At 40.0% G+C, this 27,396-nt stretch overlaps 1 protein-coding gene across 1 annotated transcript in view; it reads right to left on the bottom strand.

The window, feature by feature from the left end:
* MAMDC2 (MAM domain containing 2) overlaps positions 1 to 27,396 on the bottom strand; it is a 125,099-nt gene that overhangs the window by 41,302 nt on the left and 56,401 nt on the right. Inside the window, exons 3-8 of the mRNA XM_039838399.1 lie at positions 26,208 to 26,479; positions 24,640 to 24,724; positions 21,273 to 21,410; positions 11,702 to 11,958; positions 6,918 to 7,011; positions 951 to 1,094 (exon numbers count right to left, since the gene is read on the bottom strand). Coding sequence (XP_039694333.1) covers positions 951 to 1,094; positions 6,918 to 7,011; positions 11,702 to 11,958; positions 21,273 to 21,410; positions 24,640 to 24,724; positions 26,208 to 26,479 — 990 coding nt within the window. The remainder of the gene's footprint in view (positions 1 to 950; positions 1,095 to 6,917; positions 7,012 to 11,701; positions 11,959 to 21,272; positions 21,411 to 24,639; positions 24,725 to 26,207; positions 26,480 to 27,396) is intronic.

Genomic DNA, 27,396 nt, shown 5'->3' with positions numbered 1-27,396 from the left:
AAGGTCAGAAATAGGGCCTGTATTTCTACAAGTGAAGCAACCTCTAAGAAAAGAATACAAAACTACAGGTATAATATTGCAAAGGCCCCTTTCAAGGCTTTTCCCAGGACCTGTGCAAAGGAGGGGCCTTGAAATCTAAGCTTAATCAGCTTTCTGGTAAATCTGCCCTGGCGCCCAAGGTATAAGTAATTGTCAAATAAATAAAGGAGACACTAACTCCTTGAGAGCCAACTCTTTCCGCCAGTTTCTACTGGAGTGAGTTTCACAAGGGAGGTCATTAAAGCAATAGGTAATCCTTATACGGGGAGCTCAAACTGGTTTCCAAGAGTTCCTCATAGATATATCCATCAAGTGTCTGCCTAACATTTCCACTAGTTTTTATTCCCTCACAATATATTCTTTTTATTGTAGTAAAATACACGTAGCATGAAATTTCCCATTTTAACCATTTTCAAGTGTACGATTCAGTGGCATCTAGTACATTCACTGTGCTGTACAACTACCACCACTATCTAGTTCCAAAACATTTCATCATCCCAAAAGGAAATTCTATATCCATTAAACAGTAACTCCCCATTTCCTCCTCCCCAGACCCTGGCAACCACTAATCTTTCTATCTCTATGGATTTGCCAATTCTGGATATTTCATATAATTGGATTCTAATAGCTTTTTTAAAGGTACTTCTCTATGTAAAGTGAAGAGCAAGATAATTTCCAAAGGCTTGGCCATTTAATTAATTGAGAAATACTTTCGCTAGCCCAGCAACTTGAATTCCAGTTTTAAAAAATAGTCAAACACAAGATTACCAATTGTCTTTGCTTCTTTACAGCTGCCTTTTTTTTTTTTTAAGTTGGCATCTGGTAGGTGTAGAGTAAAGATAGATAATGAAGCACGAATACCAACTCCCTTTCCTCCCCCAGTGTCCCACATGGACAGATTCCTGATTTACCTAAGCCCGAAGTGTGGTCGCCAGGCCGGTACATGTTTGGTTTTACTTTCACTCGGGTCCAGCCTGGACCGTCTTTATCTTGATAAAAATTGCAGAGATCTTCCTCAAAATTGCAGCTTGCTTCTAAGGCACTGAAAGGAAGTTCTGAGCAAAGGAAAACCACAGTTAAGAGAGCTAAACTCAAAGATCTCAAAGGACTACATCGACTGATTGACAAATAGGTACACATTTGTACCAGGAGAGACCGAAGAAGTAAAACACAACAAAATACTTTTACCCTAATGGCATGCTGACAGGTTAGCATTAAACGGAAGTTTCAGCATGACGAGAAAATTGTTCTTTTTTCTCCCTAAGGGAATGGAAGGAAGAAGCTCTGTTCACATTCTGTATAAAAATAAAGTACCAGACTTCAAAAGAAATTTCCTTTCATGCTATAAAAACTGAAAGCATTTATCCACATATTTTTTCACAATTCAAAATCCATTCATACAATTTTTTTTTTTAAAAAAAAGAGAAAAGGTGGGGATTTTAAGGAATTCTTAGTGTCCTTCTAAGATAGATATTTTAGATATAATATTTTCCAGAAATAATTTTTTTGTTGTCGACCAATCTCTGAAGCACAGCCGCTATTTATCATTGACACTAGCAGTGGAAGCTGATCTGCTGGAAGAAAAGCATTACTTAGTAAAAACCATGCTGTTCAAAAAGACACACCAATTCTGTCACCTATACTGCTATTATTTTGTCTTCTGCTAAGTTCCAGTATCATTTTACCTTGGTCTATAAATATCACCTCATCCCAGGAATGAAATATGTAATATTTCTGTTCTTTTCAGAATGACTTGGTCCTAGCAACAGTGACTGTGAACCTCACTGTTCAGGTTGCCTTCTGAGCCCAGAGAAGATGTGAACTAAAGTTTGGGACACATTCGATGTAGCTAATTGGGATCCTGTTCTGCATGCTGACAAACACTGGTCTAACCTTTTAGAGAGAGAGAAAGGGCACTGTTTTGAATAACTGAAAAGTTATTTCTAGAGGAACATTTGCATTCTGCGAGCAGTGATCTGATGAAACTGAGTTGTTTGGGGACAAAGACTCAGTATATTCTCAATTTATCAATTTTCAAAGCAAAACAAAACAAAACAAAACAAAACAAAACAAAACAAAAAAACATTCCAGTGGGCTTAGGAGCTGGCTGAGATTAAGGGGGATGAAAGAGGCATGACAACCAAATGCTGCAAGGGATCCAAGGTTCAACCTTTGTCTAGGAAAACAAACAGCTATAAACTACATGATTGGGGCCATTGGTAAATTAGTTTAGTTGACAATATTGGACTATAGTTTAGTTGATAATATTCTTTCAGTGTTAAATGTCTTGAACTTTATAATTATGTTGAAGAATGTGTTTCGTTTTAGAAAACACACACTGATGAATTTAGGGGTAAAGGGGCATCATTCTGCAACCTACTTTTAAATGGTTGATAAAAAGAATATGGAAGAATGTTAACAAGTTGTAAATCTGAATGAAGAGCATATGGGAGTTCTTGATAGTATTCTTGAGATTTTTTTTCTGAGTTTGAGATGATACAAATAGAGTTCTAAAAACACTAAATTAAAAAAAAAAAGAAAAAGAAAAAGTGATTAACAGTACATTACAAAGAACAGGAAGACAATGTTCCTGTGTGACTGGAACCTGACTGTATTGCAGATGATACGCCCTGGCAAGTGTACGAGGAGAGCACCCTGATAAGCCAGACAGGAGACAAGGAAATAAAGAGAATTCTCAGCTCTAAGTCTGGCAGATGAGCCCACACACTGCTCTGCCTGACTCTGTCAGCATCGGGGAGTATTTTTAGGCCATAAAGAGAAAGTCTTTCAAAAATGAATATGACGTCCTGCAAACAAACATCCTTTGACATCCCCCCATGAAGTTGTGATGCCATGGGAAACTCCATTACAGTGTTCAGTCTTAGTCATCCCTCTTCCACCTCGTAATGAAAAAGCAGATGACAATTCAAAATCTGCAGATGCCATCTAGCTCAGAAAATGGTGTGGCCCTCCACAAATCCATGCTCAATGGTAGAGCAGTGGTATATATATATATTAGAAATATATACCAGGGGATATGCCCATGGGTGGCCACAGGAGAACCATAACCCATTTATTAGGTGTGTAGGAGACAGTGAGAGGTGGTATTAAAACCTGAAAGTAAATAAGGATCAGATCTCTCCATGATGAACTGAGTTGTACAGAAAAGACTTTTCTGAAGATGAGATTATATTGTTTTGTTAAATAGCTAGTCCTAAAAATGGATTTGTCTGGGGTCTTGAGGAGATCTGATGAAAAGAAAATCTCAAAATCATGTCTCAGACTCTAAATCTTTTTTACTCACAAAACTTCTTTTACCATGAGATAATCTCTAATTCCTGAAGGTGGGGCCAAGGGACTGTTTGTGGCCCAACATGAGCTCCTCAGAGATCTAAGGTTGCTGGAAAGCCTTTGCTTCAGGCTTGTTTCAGAAGCATGGGTCAAGTGGCAATCACAATTGAGCTACTGAGGAGTGTTAATGACATATTTGAAGCATAAGAAGGAATCAGGCAGCTGGAAACCTCAAGCAGTAGCTAATTACTAAAAAAAAAAAGTTCCTTTGAGCAAGGTACCAAAAAGCATTATAATGTAAGATTTAGTTAATTACTTTCTTTCTGACATTTAAACTTTTTAGAAATGAGAGGCTTTGAAGATAATCTAATCAGATGGAGGGTATTGCAGTTTGAGAAGAACCAGTGGGAGCAGTTTTCGTCTTTTCCTCTGCTCCATGGAGTTCATGGAGACGAACTCAGTATCAGTCCTAGAGATCTAAGAAGGCTCATCAGCTCCTGTGGTGCCAGAGAAGTTTGGGGTACTGTATGCTCTTTAGGCTGTTAAACTTGCACAGTTTTATTTTAGCATGAGCCATCCTAAAAACAAGCTGAAACAACTCAAAGTTGGCTTGGGGAAGAGACTGAGTGGGACCTGGCACCACACCAAGAATCATGATGCAGCAGAGCCTGGGCCACTGACTAGGCTATGTTGATGCTTGAGGGCCTTTGAGCTTAGGAAGGCTATGGCAACCTTTGCTGTAACCAAGGCAACAATTAGAGCCAGGTTTCCAATTGAACAAGAAGTCTGGGCAGTATGTTATTGGTGAATGGTCAAGATCGGAATTTAGGCCCAGGTAGACATCCTTTGAGATCACATCCATGAGTGTCAGGCCCCTCCCAGTCTCTGGCCTGGATGGATACAGGATGGACCCAAACTCAGAGAGGAGGTTAGGCCTGCACAGGGTAGAGCAGTGAAGCTCTGTTTGGGGTTGGGCACTAAGGCAAGATTCCTAGAAGTGGATAGAAACACCTATTAAGCATTTAAGAATTTACAGCCTGAAAAGAGAATTTATTCCCATGATTTAGACTCTAGGCCAAACATGGTGGTGGAAGGGAGGGATTTTATGGGTGGAATAGGCTTGGAAAGACAAGTGCTAGAACTCAAGGTGCGGGTAGTGGAGCAGTCTCACTATCCTCTGGAGCATCCTGGGGAAATAATCAGGGAGTGACATGACACTAGTGTTTAACACCTGTGACTCTGTGATGGGTCTCAGGTCGGGTAAAGTTTATTAACTCTAATCCCAACCAGATGGTAGGAACAATAGGAACGAAACGCTTCATGTGTTGAAATAATTCCTGTCTTGGTCTATTACAGAGATGAGAGAAGACACTAGGTCCAGCTGGGAAAAGCAGAGACAACAAGTCTGGAGCTAACCAAGATAAAGAAAAGAATGTTGGCACCTGTTATAGAACAGAAGGGCATAAACTATTTGTGAAATGTAAGACAAAATATGAAAACTAAAGAGCTCAGCTTCTAAGACTCAGAATCTGACTCAGAGCTACTTAATGAAAGGTACAAAGCGGGCTCCATTTCACACATTCATCAAAGCAGTACTCTTTGCTGGTGCTCTTTAGTTTCGAGCTGAGCCCCTGAACAAGAAATGGATGGGAGTATTTTGAAAATTAAGTAAATAATATTAAGTCTTATGACCAAGCATTTTCTGTGTGCCATACCCTGCTAAGGCCTTCACAGACATTAACTCATCAATCTTCCCAACAATACTATAGAACAGATTCTTCTATCCTTGTCTCATAGAGGTTAATTAACATGCCCAAGGTCACACAGCTTGTAAGTGGAAGAATAGGGGGATGTGAATCCAAAGTCTTTGCTCTTGAGCATTACACTATGATCACGTACTTAAACCATTTTAAAACAAAGTTGGTATGTTTTGGGAAGTTCTGAAGACAAGTTAACCTAAGTATATGAAAATCGAATCTCTGGTGGCCTCTGTGGAGGAAGAGTCTTTATGTGAGCTGGATCTTAACAGACAGAGGGGCCACAAGTCCTTTTAGTAAACAGTCCTCACTTTGCTGGAATCTTTCTTTTCCTTTTACCCATCAGTAGGAAAGAATGCACACATATTGTGTCTTTTTAAAAGGGAGAATGTTTCCAAACATTACTTCTAAGGTGGCTCAGTAAATTCTATGACCTCCTGGCTGCGTCTTCACCCACCCTCTACCCTGCGGATATTGAAGAAACACCTCTTTTTACATATGTATGACTTGGAAATATAAAAGTTCAATGTAAAATGTTCAAAGAAAAAGTCTCTACAAATAATGATAGAGAGATTATGGAATTACTTTTAACATCATTGAAATATTAACTAGGGACGAGATTAGGGATCAATCAGATTTAGAGAAGTAAAACAATTTTGGTTTCCATGTTCTGCTCCTTAACGTATGACAACTGGCTTGTGGTGTCAGAAACATTTAGAGACTCTTCTAATCATTGATTATAGTTTGGATTAAATAATTTTAATGAAGATATGTAAATATGTAAATACATATGGTTCTTCCTATTTCACTAGCTTTTTAAAAAAATTAGAATTAGTAAAAAATAATATTTGGTTTTAGCAAATTAGTAGATTTCACTCTAGTTTTGAGTTAACAGCTTAGCTTGAGTAGAAACTATTATCTTTCTCAGTCCCCTTGTTCGTAGAATATATCTGAAACCATATTAAATTACAGACTAACTCTATCTTAAGTGAAACTCAGACTATAAAGGTCAAGTTCAAAAATTCACTTTCCATGCTCCATAAAACAAATGAGCGTTCATTAATAAGATGGGAAGACCACAGTGTTTTTCTGGCACCTCTCAAGGAAATAAAGTCACTAAAAGGTAAGATCAATTGCATTTATCTGGATTATCATGAATACAGTGTCATCCTTCTTATTCTAAAACATTTGTTTTCTAATTCGCTTTAAATTAATTTGCTTACCTATTTTCTCAGAAGGTAAAAATTTCCTCTCGTTTCCAAATACTAAGTTTATGAAAATTACAAAATTAGCCATGATGATGAAACAACTTGAGGGTTCACTTAGAAAAAGAATTTAAATTGAGTATATAACATTTAACCAAAAACCATTACAGAAATTTATATTCCAAATACTAACATCTTTAAATATGAGGACATTTATAGGTCTTGGATACATAAAATCGGAAAGTGTTTTCATAATTCTACTCAGTAGATTGAGAGTTTTTTCCACCTACCTACCCACTTGTCTATGAACCCAAGATATCCTTTAAAGAGAAAGGTGGGGAGAAAATCAATTAATATTATTTAATTTTCATTTCCTAGTAGGCAGGGAAGATGGAAGCTCCTTAGCACATGACAACTGGCTTGTGCCGTCAGAAAAATTAGATTTACTCTGTGAGGAGAAAAAAAAGAGTAATAGACCAGAAAAATGACTATTTAGTTAAATAATTTTTTAAGGATAACAGGAAATGTAAGAAAATTAGAAAGAATTAAAGCAAACCCTGACCACAGGCATCTACTGAGAAGGAAAATTCCAAATGTGAGGAAGACGAAAAATAATAATACTTACCAGTCTGATTTTGGCAGTGAACAGGAGAGAAAGAAATATCATCCAGGGCAACATACCCTCCTTTGGGACCATTGAAAGCAACTTCAAAAATAACCTGCAGACAATGATACATTCATTAAGGGGTTCATATTCAAAATATATAAGGAACTCATATAATTTAACATCAAAGAAACAGTCTGATTAACAATGTGCAAAGGACTTGAATAGACATTTCTTCAAAGAAGACATACAGATGGCCAATAGACATATGAAAAGATGCTCAACATCACTAAATCATCAGGGAAATGCAAACTAAAACCACAATGAGATATCTCTTCACACCTGTCAGAATGGTTATTCTCAGCAAGTCAACAAACAGAAAGTGTTGGTGAGGATGTGGAGAAAAGGGAACCTTTGTGCATCGTTGGTGGGGTTGTAAATTGGTGCAGCCTTTATGGAAAACTGTATGGAGGTGCCTCAAAAAATTAAAAATAGAACTACTACATGACCCAGCAATTCCACTACTGGGTATTTACCCCAAGAAATCCAAAACACTAGTTCAAAAGATAAATGCACCCCTATGTCTATTGCAGCATTATTTGCAATAGCCAATATGGAAGCAACCTAAGTGTCCATCAATAGATGAATTGATAAAGAAGATGTGGTACCTATATATAACAGGATATTACTCAGCAATAAAAACAATGAAATCTTGCCATTTGCAACAATATAGATGGGCCTAGAGGGTAAAATAAGTCAAAAAGTCAAGTATATGATTTCATTTATATATGGAATCTAAAAAACAAAATAAATGAACAAACAAAACAGAGACTCGTGATACAGAGAATAAATTGATAGTAGCCAGATGGAAGGGAGTTTGGTGGTAGATGGGTGAAAAATGGGAAGGAATTAAGATGTTCAAATTGCCAGTTATAAAAACAGTCAAAGGGATGTAAGTACAGCATAGGGAATATAGTCAATAATATTATAATAACTATGTATGGTGTCAGATGAGTACTAGACTTATTGGGGTGATCACTCTGTAAGTTATATAAATGTCTAATCGCTATGTTGAACACCTGAAAGTAATATATTATATGTCAACTGCAATTGAAAAATATTTAATTAAAATAAAACTGCAGATGAAAATGTAATATTTTTACAAGTTTACATATTCTATTATGCTTAAGTGCCCTTAACCATGATTTAAAATGATGTGTCAATCAAACCAGGAGATGTTAAGTTATAAGTACTTAAGGAATCACATTCATAAATATAGGAGTTTGGTCAACTCCCTCCTCAAACCATAGTCTCTTTTGGAAAGAGTGACTACTAAGCCCTAAACTGTATTTTATTGGTATACTTTCCCCCTCTCTTGAGTGTCAGCTAAAATACCTATGTCATTTTCTAATACAACTAAAGAATTTACAAATTGCATTATCAACTTCAATTAAAAAAACAGCAGTCTACTTGCAGAAAGCAGGCTTGTTCTCCCCTTGCCCTTCACAGAACTAAGCCGCTCCAACGTCCTTTCCCTTTTTCATACAGGGAATTCTACTCTACATGAGGGTCTTGGACAAAGATGCAGCAATCAATTACCCTGATGGCTAAGGCATAATCAGGTCCAGAAATTCTATGCATGGATATTAGGATTTCAGCATGTCCAGGCACGTTTGAGTGGTTAGAAAGAACGTGGGGTTAATGAGTTCAATCCATTTAGTTTTGCTCTTTTTTCTGCCACCAAATTTAACTCTGAGTTTAATCAACCACCCTTTGCCTGTGACCATGGGGATCAGGTATGCTCAGCACAGCATTGGCTTGTGCTGGGAAAAACCACCCAAGTGTGCAGTCCATTCTTATGAATTGATAGCGCGAGAAGATAAAGTGTTGAGAAGGGGTTGAAACTCAAATGCCTACAAGAGCCAGGCAGGTCTGTAAATGCATGACAGGGCTTGTACGATGCAGCAGGAAAGGGTGCAGACTGTGGTGAAACGGAGAACTCAGACTGTGGTGAAATAGAGTGCTATCTAAAGGGGATGGCTACTAGTCAGCTTTGTCAATTGCTGACGTGTGGGGATTTGGACCTAATATGTCTGGATCTACCAAATTGTCAAGAAGACCTGGATCTTTAGATTTTTATTTAAAAGCTTTGAATTTTCAATATTGGCAATTAATTGAAAAATTAAAACAAAGAAGCAAAAAACAAAAAACTAAACACTTCAGAGCCAGGCAAATCATTGTAGGCTAGATCTGATCCATGGGCTTCTGATTTCCAGCCTCTTCTGAAGTGAATGGTGTCTTGGAGGCAGACAGACCAAAGTTTAAATCTCATTTCCATCACTGACAAGCTAGGTGACTTTGGGTACCTCTCAGGGCTTCACTTTTCTTATTTATAAAATAAGAATAACAACTCCTACCTTGTAGGACTGTTGAGATCGCATGAAATGATGTATATAAAGGTCCTAGAATGCAGTCAGGTGCATAGTGAGTTTTGAATTCATGAGGTAAATTCATGACTTTTTCTCACCATGTTGAGGCCCTCCTGAACTCAATATTCAGATCTAAGCACAGTTCACCACAAATCAGCACAAGCAGGGCCCTTCTTTCTTCCAGGTCTCAGTTTCTCCATTTTTGAAAAAAAGAATTTGGACAAGATGGTTCCTAAGGTCTCTTTCAGCTTAATAACAATGGTCCTGCAGAGACTTGGTGCCTAGACTGCAAAATCCAAGTGGGACCTGGAAATTTGTCTCTGGCACGGTGAAAAGCACTGAGAACAAAGGGAACAGATGTGGACAAATGAGAAGGAGCAAATGAAGTTGACAAGTTAACGCAGGTCCATGACATTTAGTTCTCAAGATGCCAGCTAATGAAGAAGGTGAACAGCAGAACTTATACTACCGAGCAGGGCGAGTAAGAATATTTCTGATCAGAATATGATAATATGCTCATCAAAGCCCATGTGCTGCTTTCTTGTTCAGAAATAGGGTCTCAAATGTTTGTTTTCCTTTTTAAAATTCATTTGAGAATATGGTGACATTAAATTCACTGATTTCTGCAGGATATTTCTTTTCCTGGAAATTACCGAGAGCAAACAATACCAGCATAATAAGTTCAAACTACTAGAGCAAAATCACACGTGTGTGAATCAAAAGGATACATATTGAAGTTTAGTAGTATCTAGAATTGTAATTTTTCAGCTTTGATTTTTTAAAAAAATTCAGCAATGTCTCACTTGTACAAATGTTGCCCAAGGAGTTTATGGTTGGAGGTCAGGAGTCTGGAAAGAAAATGTGTGTGTGTGTGTGTGTGTGTGTGTGTGTGTGTGTGTGTGTGTAGACTTTAATAGAAGGAAAAATTCCTGAGTTTGGAAGGAAACTGGTGTGTGTGTGTGTGTGTGTGTGTGTGTGTGTGTGTGTGTTATGACTTTAATAGAAGGAAAAATTCCTGAACAGTATGTGCATTTCCCTTTCCTTGTAACCCAAACATACAAAATTTTCCACTGGGCTGCAAGAACAAGTCAAGGCCTTTAGCCTTTGGGATAGGAAATAGCACACTTGCTGCAAAAGGCACTGTGCTCTTTCTGGGGTTGTATGGGGGGAGCACAGAGGGAGATCTGAAGTGGATCAGGGGAGTGGCAGGCACACCATCAGTAGACAAGACACGTCAGAAACCAAGACCCAACACTCTGAATCTCCACATCAGGCAAGCAGATGACACCACTAAAATGCATCCAGAGGATAATCTGCTCCTTCTGCACTTTAAAGGAAACTAGGCAAGTTATTGCAAAAAAAGTGCAAAGGGAAAAGCAGGAGATATTAATAACCTGTGGTAACTAAGACTCTACTTAAAGCTTCAAATTTGCAATCACAATGTTGCGCTCACTGATTCTAGAGGTCCAGCGGGGTCCTCAGACAGAGCTGGGCCTCCTCCTTCAGCTTTAGGTTAGATTTTATAAAGTCCAGAAACTCTTCTAAGTGCCCTGGCACTCACCAGCTGTGTGACCTGGATAAAAAAATGTCAAACTTCTTGGACTCTCCATTTTTCCTTTTCATTTGTAATATGGGAATAATTTTATCTACTTTGTTGGATTGTCATAAGTACTGGAGTATGTCATAGATATAGGGATGTATAAATATATGTGCTTAGAAGAAAGCTCTACAAGGATAAACACCAACACGTTAGTAGTTCTCATCTTTGCAAGGTTGACCCAGGCTGTTTTAGTTTGTTTTATTTTCTTGAATTTTCTAATTCTTCTGCACTGGACACTTATCACTCACGTAACTATAAAAAGTTTCAAGACAAAACACCAAAGCTTGTTTCAAATTGGGACCACAATCATAAACTTATCTGATTTTTATGATATCATTTATAAAGAAAAAAATAAGTTTTTCTCTAGAAAGACTACTCCCTCAAGTAAAGGAAAATTTCATAACTGCTTTTGGGAATAAAAGTTCAAAGGATAGTTTATCTTAGAAGGCGCTGATCCCTTTTGAACTTCCCACGACCACAATGCAAGGTTCAGAGGGAGAGTGGGCCCAAGAAATCTAGTTACTTCATTTCATCCTTAGAAAAAATAGTCTCGTTAGAAAATGAAGGTGATAAAAGAGGAAGGCAGAAGGGAATACAGAGGGAGAAAGAGAAGTGGAGGGGGCCTGGGAAGAGAAAAGAAAATAAAGATTGAGACACAAAGAAAAAGAAGAATGAGCGTGAGACTGTTGCAACTTCTGACCTCCACGCCTGAGTATGGGCCGCAGCCCTGCAGAGTGGCCAGGCCAGGGCACACCTGGCACACCTGGAACACCTACCTCCATGGGATATGGTGCACTGAACTCCACTTCAGCGAGGTTCCAAGAAGGATTCCCTGGACTGTTAGTTTTCCAGATCTCCTCGTAAAAGCCAGCCGCATCCCGAGTATAGAGGGAGAAGACATTGTCATTCCCCTGCTGGAGCTGGTAATAAAATGACAGACAGCCGGACATGGGGGCCGTGGTCATGGGGGAGATGAGCTGGGCCACTTCCTGGAAGTGCTTGACGTAAACCGAGTCCACATACATGTAGTGCCCTGAAAATCACACAGAGAAAACACAGCATAAGACAGGCTGGGGGTTTTTCAGATGAAATGGTGCGATTCTGAGGTTTACTTTGAAATGATCCAGTGGGAGTGGTGGAGAGGAAGCAAATGAGTTAAAGACGAAAGATGTTTGGCCATGGGTTGATAAACATTGCAGCTGGTAGGTACACACATGCAGTTCACTGTGCTCTGCAAAATACAAGATAAGAACCATTCTTTTTCTTTTCCTTGCTTTTGATTGATGTAAACATACTTATAGAAAGATAGATGCATCATCTGTAAAGTGCTTCAGTTTTCACAGTCATGGAAAAAAACAAAAAACAGAACATTACCCTGGAAGGCCCCTTCTCCAAGCCTTCTTTGAGTTATAAGGGGGCTAACAGCATACCAAGCATACTATCTGTTCTTAAAAAGGCACAGAGGAACTGTCCTGTACATCTTTACAATGTACATAAAATGTCACTGTGTATTCTTTGAGTGAAACTAAGATTTCGAATTCATACTAGATGACAAGTTGTACCTCTTTAATAGAACATGCAGATCAGTCAACACTGCAGATAGGATTAGGATTGGGAAGGTGGGACTTGTGATACCACTCTTGGCAAGGTCTTGGTGGGATCTGGACTCCATTAGAAACATTTTGGTGAAACTGAGAAATGGTGAGGCAGAATGGGGAGAGTCTGGATTTGGCATTGAAAAAACTAAGCTTGAATCCTGCTTAACTTCTTACTAGCCCCATGACCTTTTAAGCAAGTTACTGAATCTGTCTGGGCTTCGATTCTCTCATCTCTAAAATGAGAATCAAATACACGTCTCATTGGGAATCAAATACATGCCTGTGGTGGTTTTCTGGCAATTTTTGGCGTTTCTTGACTAGTAGATCTCTGCCTTCATGTTCACATGGCATTCTCCCTCTGTTCATGCATGTCTCTCTCCATTCCAAATTTCCCTTTTTCAAAGAATCCAGTCATAATGGATTCGAGTCCCTCCCTACTTCAGTATGACCTTAGCAAATCGCATCTGCAACAATCCTATTCCCAAATAAGGGCACATTTTAAAGTACCGGAATTCAGGACTCCAACATGTGGATTTTGAGAAAATATAATTCAACCCATAATACACCCCATAATAATTTTTTAAACTTTGTGTGTACCAAATAAACACATCTGCAGGCTGGAAATACCTGATGAGATCCCAATTTGCTGCCCCTGGGGCAGGGTTTTAGAGAAGGAATCAGAACGTCAGACTGAACAGAATCAAAGAAACTCTGATGTGCAACGAGGGCCATGTGCCAATGTCCTCTAAATGCACTAGACCACTTTACTAATGGTGAATGTAAGTGAGCAGCTAGTCTCTGCAACACTCTTTTGTTTACTGAGAACTCATGTGACTGGCAAAGGCAGAGGGGAATTTTTTAATGCCCTTGGTAATATGTCGTACCGATAAAACTGAATCTCTTTCCAAGATACGCCACTGTGGGAACTGGATGGAGAAGCTATAATACTTTGTTCACTTGATATCTCACTGCGGGGGCCATGGAGGTGGGCTGCTGACCTTTCCTTCAAGTAAATGTGCTGCCTCCAGCTGTTTGTGCCAAAGCCATGACACACTGGGCTGTTCTCAGCCGGTGACCAAGCAGAGCAGGGCCAGTCTGTCTGAGATGGGGCTCTTCAGCAACCTCCCCTTAGTCTGGCCCTTCTCTTTCACAGGTTTCAGCCTTCCACCCTGTGCTGAAGGCTCTCCCCACCCAAGGCTGCATTATGATTTTTGTGGAACCTAGGCACTTTCACTGTTGTGGGCCACTTTCTCCATGAAATGATATTAAAATTTATGTTTTATAACTGCAATGGCTTAAAGATGAATATAATCTAGGCTGGAACTTATTTTATTTATTATTAAATTAATTTTTTTCTTTTGATTTTAAAATAAATGAAATAAAAACATTCTCACGGATTCCTAAAAATGTCATGGTTTCTGGGCACTGCGACTTATGCCTGATGGATATGATGGCCTAGCTGAGCTACCCCAGCTCTCTCCCCTTAACTTTTCGCAGCCATTTGCCCCAATAAATCTCTTTCCCACCTAATCCCATTTTAGTGTCTGCTTTTTGGAGGACCCAAACTGACAAAGCCATGAAGAGGAAATTATTCTACCCAGGGCGAGGAGCACCTCAAAAGACTCTAGGAGACTCTCAGTGAATCTGGGAGAAACCTCACAGATCCACTTGAAATTATGTATTCTACTTCCAGAGTGCATGATAACTGCGCTTAGAGAAATGTCTCTCTCACACCCCATCCCATTATAAATTCGTTTTGCTCACAGTTGACAGAAATCTGTCTTGTTTAAAGGCTAGTTTCTCACCTGCTGTGTGGACAATATTTTAATCCCCGAATTTGTGGTTAAAGTCCCTCATTAACAACTCATGCATAAGACATTAGGCCAAGTGAGCCACAATCACATTTCTATCCCCTAAAAATCCAGCAAACATAATGTGACCTACCCAAAGTGAGTCAGAGAGGCTTCTGGGAATGCGAACAGGACTGCTGACAAGTCCCATATGGAACCACTAGACCTGACCACATGCCCCCCTCTCTTTTCCATCATTCATTTGCTGCCAGTGTTGGGTATTATTTACTGACAATCTGAGTAAGACTAAGTTTTTCACTGGAAAACAAAAGGTAGCTCATCATAAGTTCATCATCTCAGTTGAAGGGGTGCGGATGATTCAGAAATCACCAGGTGTCTGCCCCAGGAGGTCATGCTGGAGGAATGACCACCTGCCCAGGCTGAGTGTGTGTCATCAGTACAATCTGCTCTGAGGAAGAGAAGCAAATGGTTGGGCGGGTACAGGCACCGTTTTGTCACCTTTCCAAAGAGAATGAAGAAAGTAGCCTGGAGTTCTTAGGAAATTATGTCTAGTGTCTGGTATTATGAGAATACCCAGTTCAATGAGGCCAACCATCCTATCTAGTTCAGTGTTCTAGAGCCTCTAGGATTTCTGAGAGAGGCAATTCTTATCTACCATTTAAGTCTGAGTAGGATGAAATTAGGTATAGATGGACCTTATGTGAATAGGATCCTATAATTAACCAAATCATTGCAGATTCTATAAGCCACGAAGATTTTTAAGTATTAAAATTTTAACCGGATATGGAAGTCTATGAAGGGCACAATGGGCTCCCCATAAAATTAAAAATTGAGAATTTTGTTGTCGCTCCTCTAAAGTCTATGCTGCTTTGCCGAACTCAGTGGGCACCAGTCTATTTTCCCCTATCATACACTAAATTCTGGATTATATACTAAAAGTCTGTGGTTTCTAGGGAAAAAACAATTTCCAATTCTGTTGAAAGATCAAAACTCTCAGTGATGCCAACTAAAACTCAGGTCCCCTCTGGAATCACGCCTGCAGTGATGGCAAATGGACACTTGCTTCCAAGAGGACTTTCTTCCTTTCTTGCAGCAGCCCTCTGGATTCGCTTAGTTTTTCATGTGGAACCAGAGGTCCCTGGTAGTTCGTCATTTTCTCTTGAATTAGGAAAATAACTTTGAGGGAAGTTCCTGACTTTTTATTTTCAAACAGCCTGGTTAACCAGCATTCCACAAAGACTGCCGTTGGCTTGGCTGCGAAGCTAAAGACGTCTCTGACTCAGCTGTGATTCCATCCCATTGGCCACATTTGCGCTCCACTTGAGACGCCTGAATCCATGTCACGGTTGTCTGGACAAGCCATTTCCCCGGTTAAGAGGGAAACTTGGTCTGCAGAAATGTATGCCAGCTGAAAACACCCACTAGTCCGCTGCCATTGTGAGGAGACAGCACCCAAAGACAGTGAGTTTTCATGCCTATGTTCCCAGCCTATGAATCTGACAGTTTTCTTCATGAACCTTTAGTTCTATGGGTTTGAGTGAATTTTACTATAATAGAGTCAGACGCTAGTCTTTTTATACAGCTTTCAGGGATGACATAAATGTAAATGAATGTGAAGTGGGACTTCTCCTAGTCTCTGCTAAGACTTCAATGCCAAGAATAATGGGTGACAAGTATCTATTTTCTAAAGAGCGGTACAGACCATCGAGTACAACTTACTACATTGCGACAGACCTGGCACCTAAGCCAGCTCCACCACTTTTAACCCATCTCTCCCCTTCAGCCTGTATATATGGCTAGGCCAGAGAAGGATCACAGAGATAGGAGGCAGGGTTTTTTTTGAAGAGAGTTGCCATAGAACTGACCTGCCATGTGTTTCCTTTTGACCTCCCAAGGGAAGGGGAGGAAACTCTTTCCGTTCTTACCCTGATTCAAGAGAACCACTTGCAGAGAGGGTGGAGGAGGGCAACTCCATCTAATCTCATCTTTACCAGCACTCACAGAAATTCCAAGTTCTGCAATTGCCTTGGGCCTTGAGAGGAGGGTGGTCAGAGTTACTGAGAGAACTTGATGAGTGATAAGTGGAGTTTGTGGGGCTGGTGTCTGACTCTTGACTGCATAGATCTAAAGGCAAGATGGCTATACATGGGACCCCTTAGGGTAGGGTGGAGAGAAAGGATTTTGTTTGCTAGTGAGCTATACTTCCAGAATTTGATGGGGCAAAGATTTGAGTTCTCTTAGCCTAAATGGGCAACTCAGATAGTAGCTGGGCTAAAGTGCCTTGAAGGTCTTTTTTCAAAAAGACTGCATGCAGGGTGGTAACTCCAACAGAAAGAAGCTGGCCGGGTATACCATTGCTTATAGATGCTAAAGGGGATTCATAGATGGCCAGCCAGAGAGAACATCCTCCCTGTCTGGGAATAGTGAAGTGAGATTCCCCATTGGCGTGAGAGAAATGGCCAGCTTTTGGCCTCTAGTAGTATGAAGGGCTTCAATTACAGATTAAACAGAACCAGTCACATAAAACCTTTTGTCCCCTTCCCTTTCCTTTCTGTTCCACCCTTATCATGCTACCCCCAACCCTGGAAGAGCCAGAAGCAGCGCACCATAGTGAGTAGGGGAAGAGCAAAGAGAAGAAATATAAAGAAATAAAGCACAAATGCTCTCACTACTACTCTACAGTTTTTTGGCTGGGGGAAGATTAAAATTAGATGAGATATTAGAATTTTGACTTGACCGAACTTAATCCTTGAAAAAAAGGCTGTTAGTTAATACCTGCAAATGTTTGGAAAGCTATGATAAGTTATCCAAGAACAGGGAAAGGAGATCTAACAGAGCTTGCACAAAGGCAATAGTAAGAAAATGAATAAACCTGCCTCCCAACTGAGTGTTCTGGCAATGAACCAAACGGATCAATGCAGAGCGAATGAATAGGTGCTGTTAAGATAACACTTGAGCTCGATCTGAATCAAAATGAGAATAGAGTGTCATGAGCTATGGAAGGATGATCCATCCATCTCATGGTCTTTGATGGAATAAAGTAATTCGGACCTTATTTTAGGTTTTGAAACCTTGGTCAGCTCCTTCTAGAGTGCACCATAAGCAGGTTTGAAATAAAATAATCTCAGCAAAGAAATGGATTTCCCTCATTATTTTTCCAGCAATTATCTGCTTTTTGCTAAGGGAGGTAGAAAATAGTAATGATGATCTGAACTGCCAGTAGATTACCTCCTGAAAGATTTTGTTTCACTTCATAAAATATTAGCAAAGAAAAAAAATTCATCCATATATGATGAATCAGAACTGAGTACAGAAAAGCAGGCTGATATTTCATCCCCTCCAGTATTTCAAAGATGTCCTACCACCATTCTTACTGCATTATTTTAGCCACTTTCATCACTAGATTAGAATTTGGACTCACAGTACTTATTTGAAGTCTGACTCACTCACTGTATTGGGCTGTTAAAAATGCACAGAATGAAGAAAAATTCATATCTACATCATATTATTCAGATATTACATTTACTGTTTACATTTACTGCTCCCTTTTCTACTTCAGAGTCTGCTCTGAAGTGCTCAAGTTTGTGAGCAGGTATGCAGCTTCCTTCACCGCTGCTGCTTGCGTCTCCAATTTTTTACCTGAAAGCAAAACGTAAGCTGCTTCCAGTATACAAATGAACATGAGATGAGTTCATATAAAGCAAAATCTTCTGCCAAGGCCAGACATCTGAACCATTTAATCTTTACTTTGTCATCCGAATTGATAGAGCTCAGGGAAAATCAATATGCCCAGTAGAAGGCAAACATAATAAGAAAGGCAACCTCTCTCTTATTTAGAGCATTAGAAGTTTTTTTGTTTTTTGTTTTTTCTTCCAAGAGTGATCCTGGTCAAACCTTTGAGTCATATGGGCAGAGAGCTTTCCAAATAAAATATTTAAAAATCTTTAGAACTCACCTTTTTTAGCCTCATCTTATATAGGGTGAAGTCTTACGAAGGAGTCCAGGTGGAGTGTGAATGAGTGTGTGAGTGTGTGTGTGTGTGTGTGTGTGTGTGTGTGTGTAGGAATGAGAGGGCTGTTTGGCTAATGACTGGGCAAAATGTCAGTCCAAAATCTGAAGAGAAATTAGAGTGAAATAGCAGAAGAGAGTTGAAAGAAGCAAGTGGAAAGCAGGCATCCGGGCATCCTACTCATGATAAACAGGAACATAACCTAGGATCTCGGGGCGACTCTGACATCATCACACATCTTGACATTCTCAAATACTCTCCGACCATCTAATAAACCATCCATTCTCCTGCCTATACATCTTTGCATATGCTGCACTTATCTTCTCCTTATCTATCTAGCCAAATTCCAGTTCACTTCCTCTAGAAAGCCTCCCTTGAACCTCAAATCCAAGGTAGCCTTTCACTTTTATGGTCCTATGTAATTTATTTCGCACTTCTGTTAGTCATGTATCACTGTGCATGTTTACAAATAGTCTGGTATTTGAATAATTTGAAGAATGCCATAATACACATTAACACAGAATTATATTAAAGGCACTCGGAAGTCCTGAAATAAAGAAGTCCATTTAGCCTTCTTTAGTGCAGGGGTTCCCCAATTTATCTGACCACATATAGCCCTTCTTCCCTCATATAATGATTATTATACCGAAAAACTGGTATTCTAGAGAACAGCACTTGAGAAAAGTTGCTTCCTGCAATCTTTTTGAGGTCAGTGACTATTTTTGTATCACCAGGATATGCAAGAATGCTTGAAATATAAAAAGTGCTTATTATGTGCTTGTTGAATAAATGGAATGAATGAATGAGTGAGTGAGTGATGAATGAAGAAGTCTCATTCTGGTATTCATGTTCTTACTGGACTGACTATATAATTCAGTGGATTGCTGGAAGGTAGACAAAAGTTCTCCCTAGATTTCTTCCCTTCAGGCCCAGAATCAGCCTCGGTATTGACATCAGGAAACTAAGCAATTCTAGTGGGTAGCTGCCTGCCTTGGGGAAGTGTTTTAGAACAGCCAAGGGAGAAGACAAAAGAGGAAAATGGAGAGGGGATGATGGAACAGAGAGAGGAGAGAGGCAAGTGCCTATGGCTGGGGCGATGGTGTCTCACCACCAAGTCATATTGCTCCTCAGGGATGATCACATCATTGTGTCTATCTCTTGATATAGATATTCAAAATCTTCTGGTCAAGATATTAGAAAAGACGAGTCCTCTTTTTTTACCCCTTAGTCCCTTTAGACTTCCTTTTCTTTCCCTAATGCTAAATTCAATGTGCTTATAAGTATTCATTTTGAAATAGAACTCAATGAGTGCTAAATCTGAGATTTTGATGTGCAGCATTAGGTAAAGAAAGAAGAGTAAAATATTAGAACTCAAAGACAGCTTTGAGATCATGGAACCCAAACTCCTCATTTGCAAACAGGCCAATGGAGACCCTGAGACGTTAAGGGTGATACAAAAGTAATAATGTCCAAAGTAGTACAGCACTCTGGTAACTGGGTCTGGAGCACAAGCCTTATGACTCCTAGCCTCGTCCTCTTTCTCTGTCCCCTGTTGACACAAATATGGTCAAAATATTCTGTGATCACAAAAGAGAGTGAGCAAGGACTAGGGATGATATACTCTTCAAAGGGTAGATTACATTCAAGCAACATAGACAAATAGATGATTTGACACTAGTCCGCAGGTCTGTTGTCTCTCCCAAAAAATACATGTTCTCCCAAGCCAGCTGGTCCTCACATCGCTGAGGATGAAAAATGATGCACTGAACAAGTAATCAATAAATCATGATATTAGTTTCCCAGAGGATCTGACTTTGGACCTAATTTTTAAGTGACTGGGAAAAGTTCTTTAACACTTCCCCATACTTAAGTTGTAACTCTGTGATAACGACACCAAGGTTAATTTTAATGTGTCAGTCTTTCAAGATTCTCTGTACTCTTCATAACTAGATTTTAAAGATATGGCAGAAAAACAATCTCAAAATTAGCCTACTTTCATAAATTAAGAAAAAGTCATCTAGATTTTCTTTTTTGAAACCTTGAGACTGTTAGTTGCTTTATTAATTTAAACAAAGATCTCAAGAAGTGGTGACGTTTTACGGTTTTGAGTTAACCCAATTGTCTTTTCAAATACTCATGCAGATTCATGTATTAATCTATCACGATTGGTTATCATTCACTCTACACATGACACTCATTTGTAGCGTGGTTCCTACAATGGCCATAAGTGGAAACGGGCTGTGTGTCTTTAGGGCCAAAATATGGATATACATATGGAAACCCCAATATTTTTCCATTTCCAAAAGTGCTAAACCTTCCTTACTTTTAAAACAAAGAAGTGAAATGTTTTGATTTGTTTTCAAATCTCAATTCCTTATGTAAGTGATCCTAGCCTTATCTAAAGAAATCGTTTCTGGGGCATTCTTTTGCTCTCTTGTTCTACCTTGCCCTTGAGAACCGGCTCACGTGACCACTAGGGGGCCCTGCTGCACACCACATTGAGGATTAATCTTTGGTCTTGGCTCACCTCACTGCTACTTGGGATGTTCTTAAGAACTTGTTTCCATCATTCAATCTATTTTTAGAGAAAAGCGACCTAGGATTATTCCAGCCTTATCTTTAGAATTAAGAAATCCCGAATGCCAAATAGATAAGAAGATAAAGCATAATTTGGAAATGAGACAACAGCAAGACCAGGTCACAGGTGAAGAAAAGCCTTTAACTGGGTGGCTCTCCTCTTAGCTATAGCTCTTATGTCTGCTATTTGTCTTTATCTAACAGCTTATGCTTCCCTACTCTTCCACCAGGCCTCCTGGTCTCTCATTCACCCTCCTCTCTCCTCCGTTCTCTGTTGACAGAGCCCCAGTTAGGCCAATGCAGGAGGGCAGGAGGAGATGGCAGAAATAATTACCATTTTTCCCCAGCTTACCTAGTTCATTCCTGAAGGTGTGATCCTGCGGGAGAATGGAGTGGGAGTTTCGAGTAGTTCCTCCTCCGACAAACCAGTTCACGTTGGGGTTCCAGCGGTTCACAAAGCCACAGAGATGATTTTCTTCAAAGTCACATTCTGGCAGAAGAGAGATAAAAACACATCTCATGGAGACATAGTCACCCCTGGGTACACCCATATTCACTAAAGAGTCTGCTCTTAGATATAAAAATATGTTTCTCACTCCCTTTGCCCACTGGAACATTTGCACCAGATCCCTGGCATGACATTAGTCAAGAAGAGAGATCCCGTAGTGAACAGAGATTGTAATTTATCATCGCCTTTCTGGATTGTGGCCCTTCCACTTATTAGCCATCTTGCATGCAGAGAGTGACTCATTACCTCTCTTAGCCTCTGTTTCTTCATATGCGAAATGAGGGCAATGTTCCCACCTCATAGGGTTATTATACGTGTGGACAGCTCCCAACACAATGCCAGGTGTTGGTGCTTGGTAAAAGCCAGCCATTTTTATCATCCATCTCTGTTTCAAACCACTATTTAGGGCTATGCTCTTAGTTCCAGAAATTTCATCCTCCACCTTTGCTCGCACCTGGTAGCCCAATCTTCCATCTGCTTCTCTCCTGATGGTGGACAAAACATGCAGAGCTAAGGGGCATGTTTCCTAATGCTAAAAGCCTCTGCTTCTCTTATAAACAAGAACCCAGTTAGAATAGTCAGAGAAGGTATGTCCTAGGCTCTGGGTCCTTCTGTATCTACCCAGTAAAGAAGAGATAGAAGATAAAGAGACTCACCCCCACCCCACCCTATTTTAGTAGCATTGATGTGTTTGCATGGATAAATCGTTTCCAGTCAACAGAATGCTGTAGTGGGAACAAAAAACTCACCAGCCAGTGCCTTCACTGTCCTCCATAATCATCAATTAAATATATAAAGTGTGACTGTGCTGGCCATCTCCCATTAGCCCCTCCAAATCCACCCTCCTTTTTTCACCCTGTCCTGTCCTCCAGAGGTTGACCTGTATAGGCTGTATCATTGAGCTTCTCTGCCTTCTGGTTATCTGTTGGATTCGACCAAAGGAAGGTTGGAAAAGAATGAGGTTTGGGGTGTTTATTCCTTCAGCATCCTCCCTGCCAGGTCACCATGGGTCAGCTCTGTCCCTCTACTGAGGGCACAGCTCTTGTCAAGAAGCTCTCACCACACAGTTACTGTCTCCAGGTTCTTGTAACCCTCTTCCCTTGCTCGTTCAGATCTAAAGATGGTAGCAGCTCATGAATCATCACTGTTACTAGTCCTGGATCACCACACTACTCCTCTCTGGTTTCCCTTCCCCAATCGCACCTTCGTAATACCTTGCTAAATTTTCCTCAAATTACTCAGGTTGAATGCACCCCCTGTTTCCACTTTCCTGCCAGGACCATGACTGATATAATTATTGACATGTTTTTACATTAGCAAGCATTGAAAATTTTTAAGATTTTCATTTGTAACTTTTCCATTGCAGCATCTGCTAACCAATTTTCAACATACAATGCCAAAGACTGCTATGGAGTAAAATAAAAAGCAAAATACCCTTTAATGTGTCAGGCACTCTTATAAGCGCTTTATATGAATTAACTTATTTAATCCACAAAACAACCCCATGAAGTAGGTACTATTATTAACCCCGTTTTAAAGATAAGGAACTGAGAGCAGCAAAGAGAGTGCACAAAAAGAAAGAAGAGGTCAGAGTGTGAGTATAAATTTAACAAGATAAAAATATTGGCACGCCTTTGTTTTTTAAACAAAGCAGAAGTCATCAAGTGACTTGAAGGAAGCAAACTGACATTTCTCGAGTGTCCGGCACCACATGAATAACCTTCATATCCGTAATTTCCTTAGTCCCCAAAGTAATCCTATGAGGGAAGCATTTTATCCCCAATGTGCGGGCGATAACATAGAGGCTGTGCAGCCCTGTGAGCTGACTGAGCCAGCAAGTGCTGCTCCACCTGACGTGTCTGACTAGTCAGCCAGTTGTCTGAGACCTATGCAGCCACCACATGGTAGCTATGAGAAGGTCAAGGAAGGGAGCTTGGCTGTCACATTCTCAGTCTGTTTTCTTTCACTTGCATTAGCGTCATCATTGGAAGGTCCAAACAGAGAAGTGAGATTCTGGGAATTAGCAAACTCTCTTTTGTGTTCAAAATCACCTTTGCCTCTTTCTTCCTTTCCACAGCCATTCAACCTCCAAGTACAGTCAGTGCTGAAAAATCTCTCAAATCTACCACTTTTTTCCTATTCCATCGCCAACCCCAATTTTAGACCCTCATTATGTCCCCTCTGTCAGGTCACAATCATTCCCTAAGGGGTTTCCTATCTCTTACGTATTTTCCTATCTCTCATGTATTCCTATCTTATGTATTTTCCTTGTTTCTAACGCATTTTCCAAGTGGCAGCCAGAGTCATCATCTGAAAAACCACAGCTGCAGGCCCCTCCCCTGCTGACTGACTTTCAGTTCCTCCCAGGCACTTAATTCATTAATCCAAGCTCCACAACCTGGATCCAGACTCTTCCTTAACAAACTCCCGTAGCTGTCCTGATTCTCACTTCAAACGCCCTACTCAGCTTCTTGCCTTTGTGTGAGCATGCTCTGCACTTTCTCCCCACTGGATTCTTCCGACTCTACACCTTTACTTAAGTGAATTCTGTTTCTTCCTGAAACACTAGTTTAAATGCAACACCTGATTTCAGTCCTCTCCGATTTCCTCCCCTCCCCCCAAACCTCTACAGCACGACTTGTCTTTCTCTAGCAATATTTATCATATTTAGAAATAGCTTAAGGAGTAGACAAATGAAAGGTGAGTGACCACAGGACATGGACTATGTTTTCCTTCCCCCTCTCAGAAGCTGGCACATACAAGGCATCAAACTAACCCTGCTCAAGTAGAATCTAAGTGACAACCGTGAATATAAAGATAGGAGCAATGGTGTGCAAGAGAAAGATGGAATAAAGTGAGGAGAGGGGGTAATATGAGGCCTGCTTTTCTGGAAAATGCTACAAAAAGCTGAGTTCACAGCAAACTGGAAATTATTTTTATTAGAATATGCTGAGCTTAAGGCAGCAACTCAGGTTACAGTTGCTGCATCTACTTTTCTTTCATTAATCCAGCCAGTCCAGGCAAACTCTAATGAGCCTTTTTATGCTAAAGACAGAGAAACAAAACACGCCATTCAAGTGAACCTAGCAAAGAATTTAAACTATTATGCATAATGCAGTGCATTCTATAAAATACTTTGCCTTTAGTGTTGATTCAATTCCCTCTGGCAACAGTTGATTTTAGAAAAAGATTCACGTTCAAACCCACTTACCAATACAGTAGCCGGTTGTCATTTTGATTTCGAAGAGTGCAATGCTGGCTGTGTTTCCCTGTCCTAGAACACCTTCTATTAAAATCTGCAAAACACATGGGGGAAAAGGGAGTTAAACTTCAAAACATCATGTTTCTTCGCTTCAGTATTTTAGCTATTAGGAACTATTCAGCAATTCAAGGCAAAATGAGATTGTCTGTCTCAGCTAATTGCTATTCGATACCAGTCTTATGATGGACTTTATAAAAAGAATGTGTGTTCATATATTCTTAGAACTTTGAGGTGAGCAAGATGTCCAATATAAGGTCAGAGTCAGCTGCCTTCCACTGTTACTCCAAGCACCTTCTCCAGTGCTTGCGGTAGCACCAACTGGCTGTGGACGATGAGGAGAGCTTGTTTCTCTGGGGAAATCCATTCTGAGAATGATCAGGAATAGAAGCGAGAGGCTTCAGGGGGGAAAAAAATCCCTTGAAGGAGGAGGTAGGAAGCATAATTTGACTAGCGGTGGGAGATCTCTGCATGAGATGGAGGAAGCTCATAAATCAACTAATTGCAGTTTCTATATTGCTGAAAAATTTGAAAATTTTACACAAACAGAACCACAACAATTTATGTGGCTGGTTTCAAGTACTGTTATGGTTCACATTTGGTTTTGTTTCTAATGCTATTTGCTTTTCCTTAGGTGATTTTAGCCCAATATTCTGTAACCATGTTGGTAGATTTAGAGTGTGATATACCGTTGGGAGGATGTTGTGAAACAGGCAACTCAGACCCTCAGTGCTGCTTCCCTCTGTCCATCCTACTTACTGGCTGATGGGGAGGGACTACAAACAGACATGGGCAAAGGAGGTTTGAAAACTTTTTAAAGAAGTGGGATGGGATAGGAAATTGAAAAGGGGGTTAAGAATTGAGAACATTTTCATGAAGCCTCCATTGTATCCTCTATGACATACTCTCACTAAATATCAAACTTTATGGCCAAGTGAATCCAGACCCATCCTCCTTTCCTACTCCAATCCATATCCAACTTTATCTTACACACTCTACCTTCCTTTTCCAAAACTTCCAGTGGAACAATTTCAATCTTTGAAAAGGAATCAGAGTACGTCCTTTAAGTAACTTTCCTCCTTCAAAGTAGAAAAGTACTTTTCATTTTTCCTTTTATTATGGTTAATGTTTTGTTTAAGATTTGTAGCAAACAAACCATTAGGAAGATAACATAAACGTATATCACACGCAACTTAGAAGGATGAAATAAAATTATAAGAAAGGAGAATGCTCTCTTAAAGCCCATTAGAAAATAAATTTCCATTGAAGAGATTGGTTTAAGTCCCATTTAGATTTGTACTGAAGTCCCATTTAAATAGATAGAAAAGAAATCTGGAAAGAAGCTCTTTTAAGGAATAACCAACATATTAATTTCCATTACTAATATTCTTCTCTGATGCAGCTCTTGTAAAATGTCATATCCTAACACAGGAGTTAACTAACTTCAATAACAGAAGTTTTTAGAAGATCTCAGAATAGCGACAGGTAAGCCTTGTACCTTTTTCCAAAATTCTACCTGCCTTGAATTTCTTGGAACTGTTTTGCAAATCAAGGCTGGCTATGAGCCAGCTGTCTGAAGGTTCCTTAGCTGACCAAAGCAAGCGATCAAAGCTTTCATCTTCAAATCTCACGTAGAGGTTCAACTGGCTGGGATCTGATGAAGACCCAGAAGATGTGGTTATCTGGTAGACCAATCGGAGGCAGCTCCATTCCTCAGCCTGTAAGTCAGAACTTAGCAACACAGCTTTCTCCCCCTGTTTAGCAAAGGAGGTGTCCACATAAATGTAATGGCCTGGAAAGAGAAAATAACACAGGGAAGGGATCAATCTTCTGCTGGCAACTCAAGAAACTACACAACTGTGGCCCAGTCAAACTGAGGGCAGGTACAGCCTGCAAATGCATTTTATTAGCCCCCTGAATGTTTTCTAATTGCTGGATTTTCGTCTTCTTGTGAAATTCTGAAGGTCCAGCAACACTGAGGCCACTTATACATGATACACGACAACAACAGGCTGGAGCTGAGTAGTGCTGCCTCTTCAGAGGGTGGCAGGTAAGCTCCACTTTGCAATAATCCCTACTACTCCTTGTCACCTCCTGACATTGAAGCAAAGTGTCTGTTGCCTGTTATTTATTATCTTATACCAGGCCCACTTAGCACATTTCATTCACCTACCTGGTGTTTATGTGCATATGAGTTAGAGAACCCAGGCTAAGGGACTTCAGAATCTGGAGGAACAGGATGAATAGGGGAAACACCCAAGACTGGAGCAAATTCAACCTTCTCCTTCCATGGCTCCCCTCACCCCTAATGATTCAATCTGCATTTAACTTGCATTATTATAGTAGCTTGAATTGGTTTGGTTCCCTCAGATCTTGGAGCCTAACCTGAAAAAGATCATTGTAACCTAATTTCTTATTCATTAGGAATAAGACTCTCCTTAGAGTTTCTAGACTCCTCCATAACCAATTCTCATAGTTCTGATAACTAAATGAGAAAGCATATACAAAACATGTAGGACAGGGCTTGGAAAGCAGTGGGCAGTCTGGGACTAGCAATCATCATTTCCTTCTCCTCCATCCCTACCTCCTTTTTCTCACTCCCTCCTTCTTCCTTTTTCCCTTTCTCCTCTGTCTTCTCCTTCCCTTCCCCCAACTCCTGATTCACCCTCTTCCCTGTCCTTTCCCTTCCCTCTCTCCATCCCTCTTCCC

Source organism: Pteropus medius, unplaced genomic scaffold, assembly GCF_902729225.1.
Source record: "Pteropus medius unplaced genomic scaffold, Ma_sr-lr_union100, whole genome shotgun sequence".
Taxonomy (NCBI): Eukaryota; Metazoa; Chordata; class Mammalia; order Chiroptera; family Pteropodidae; genus Pteropus; species Pteropus medius.
Note: the sequence above shows the minus strand (reverse complement) of the source record. Positions and strands in the feature narration are given on the sequence as shown.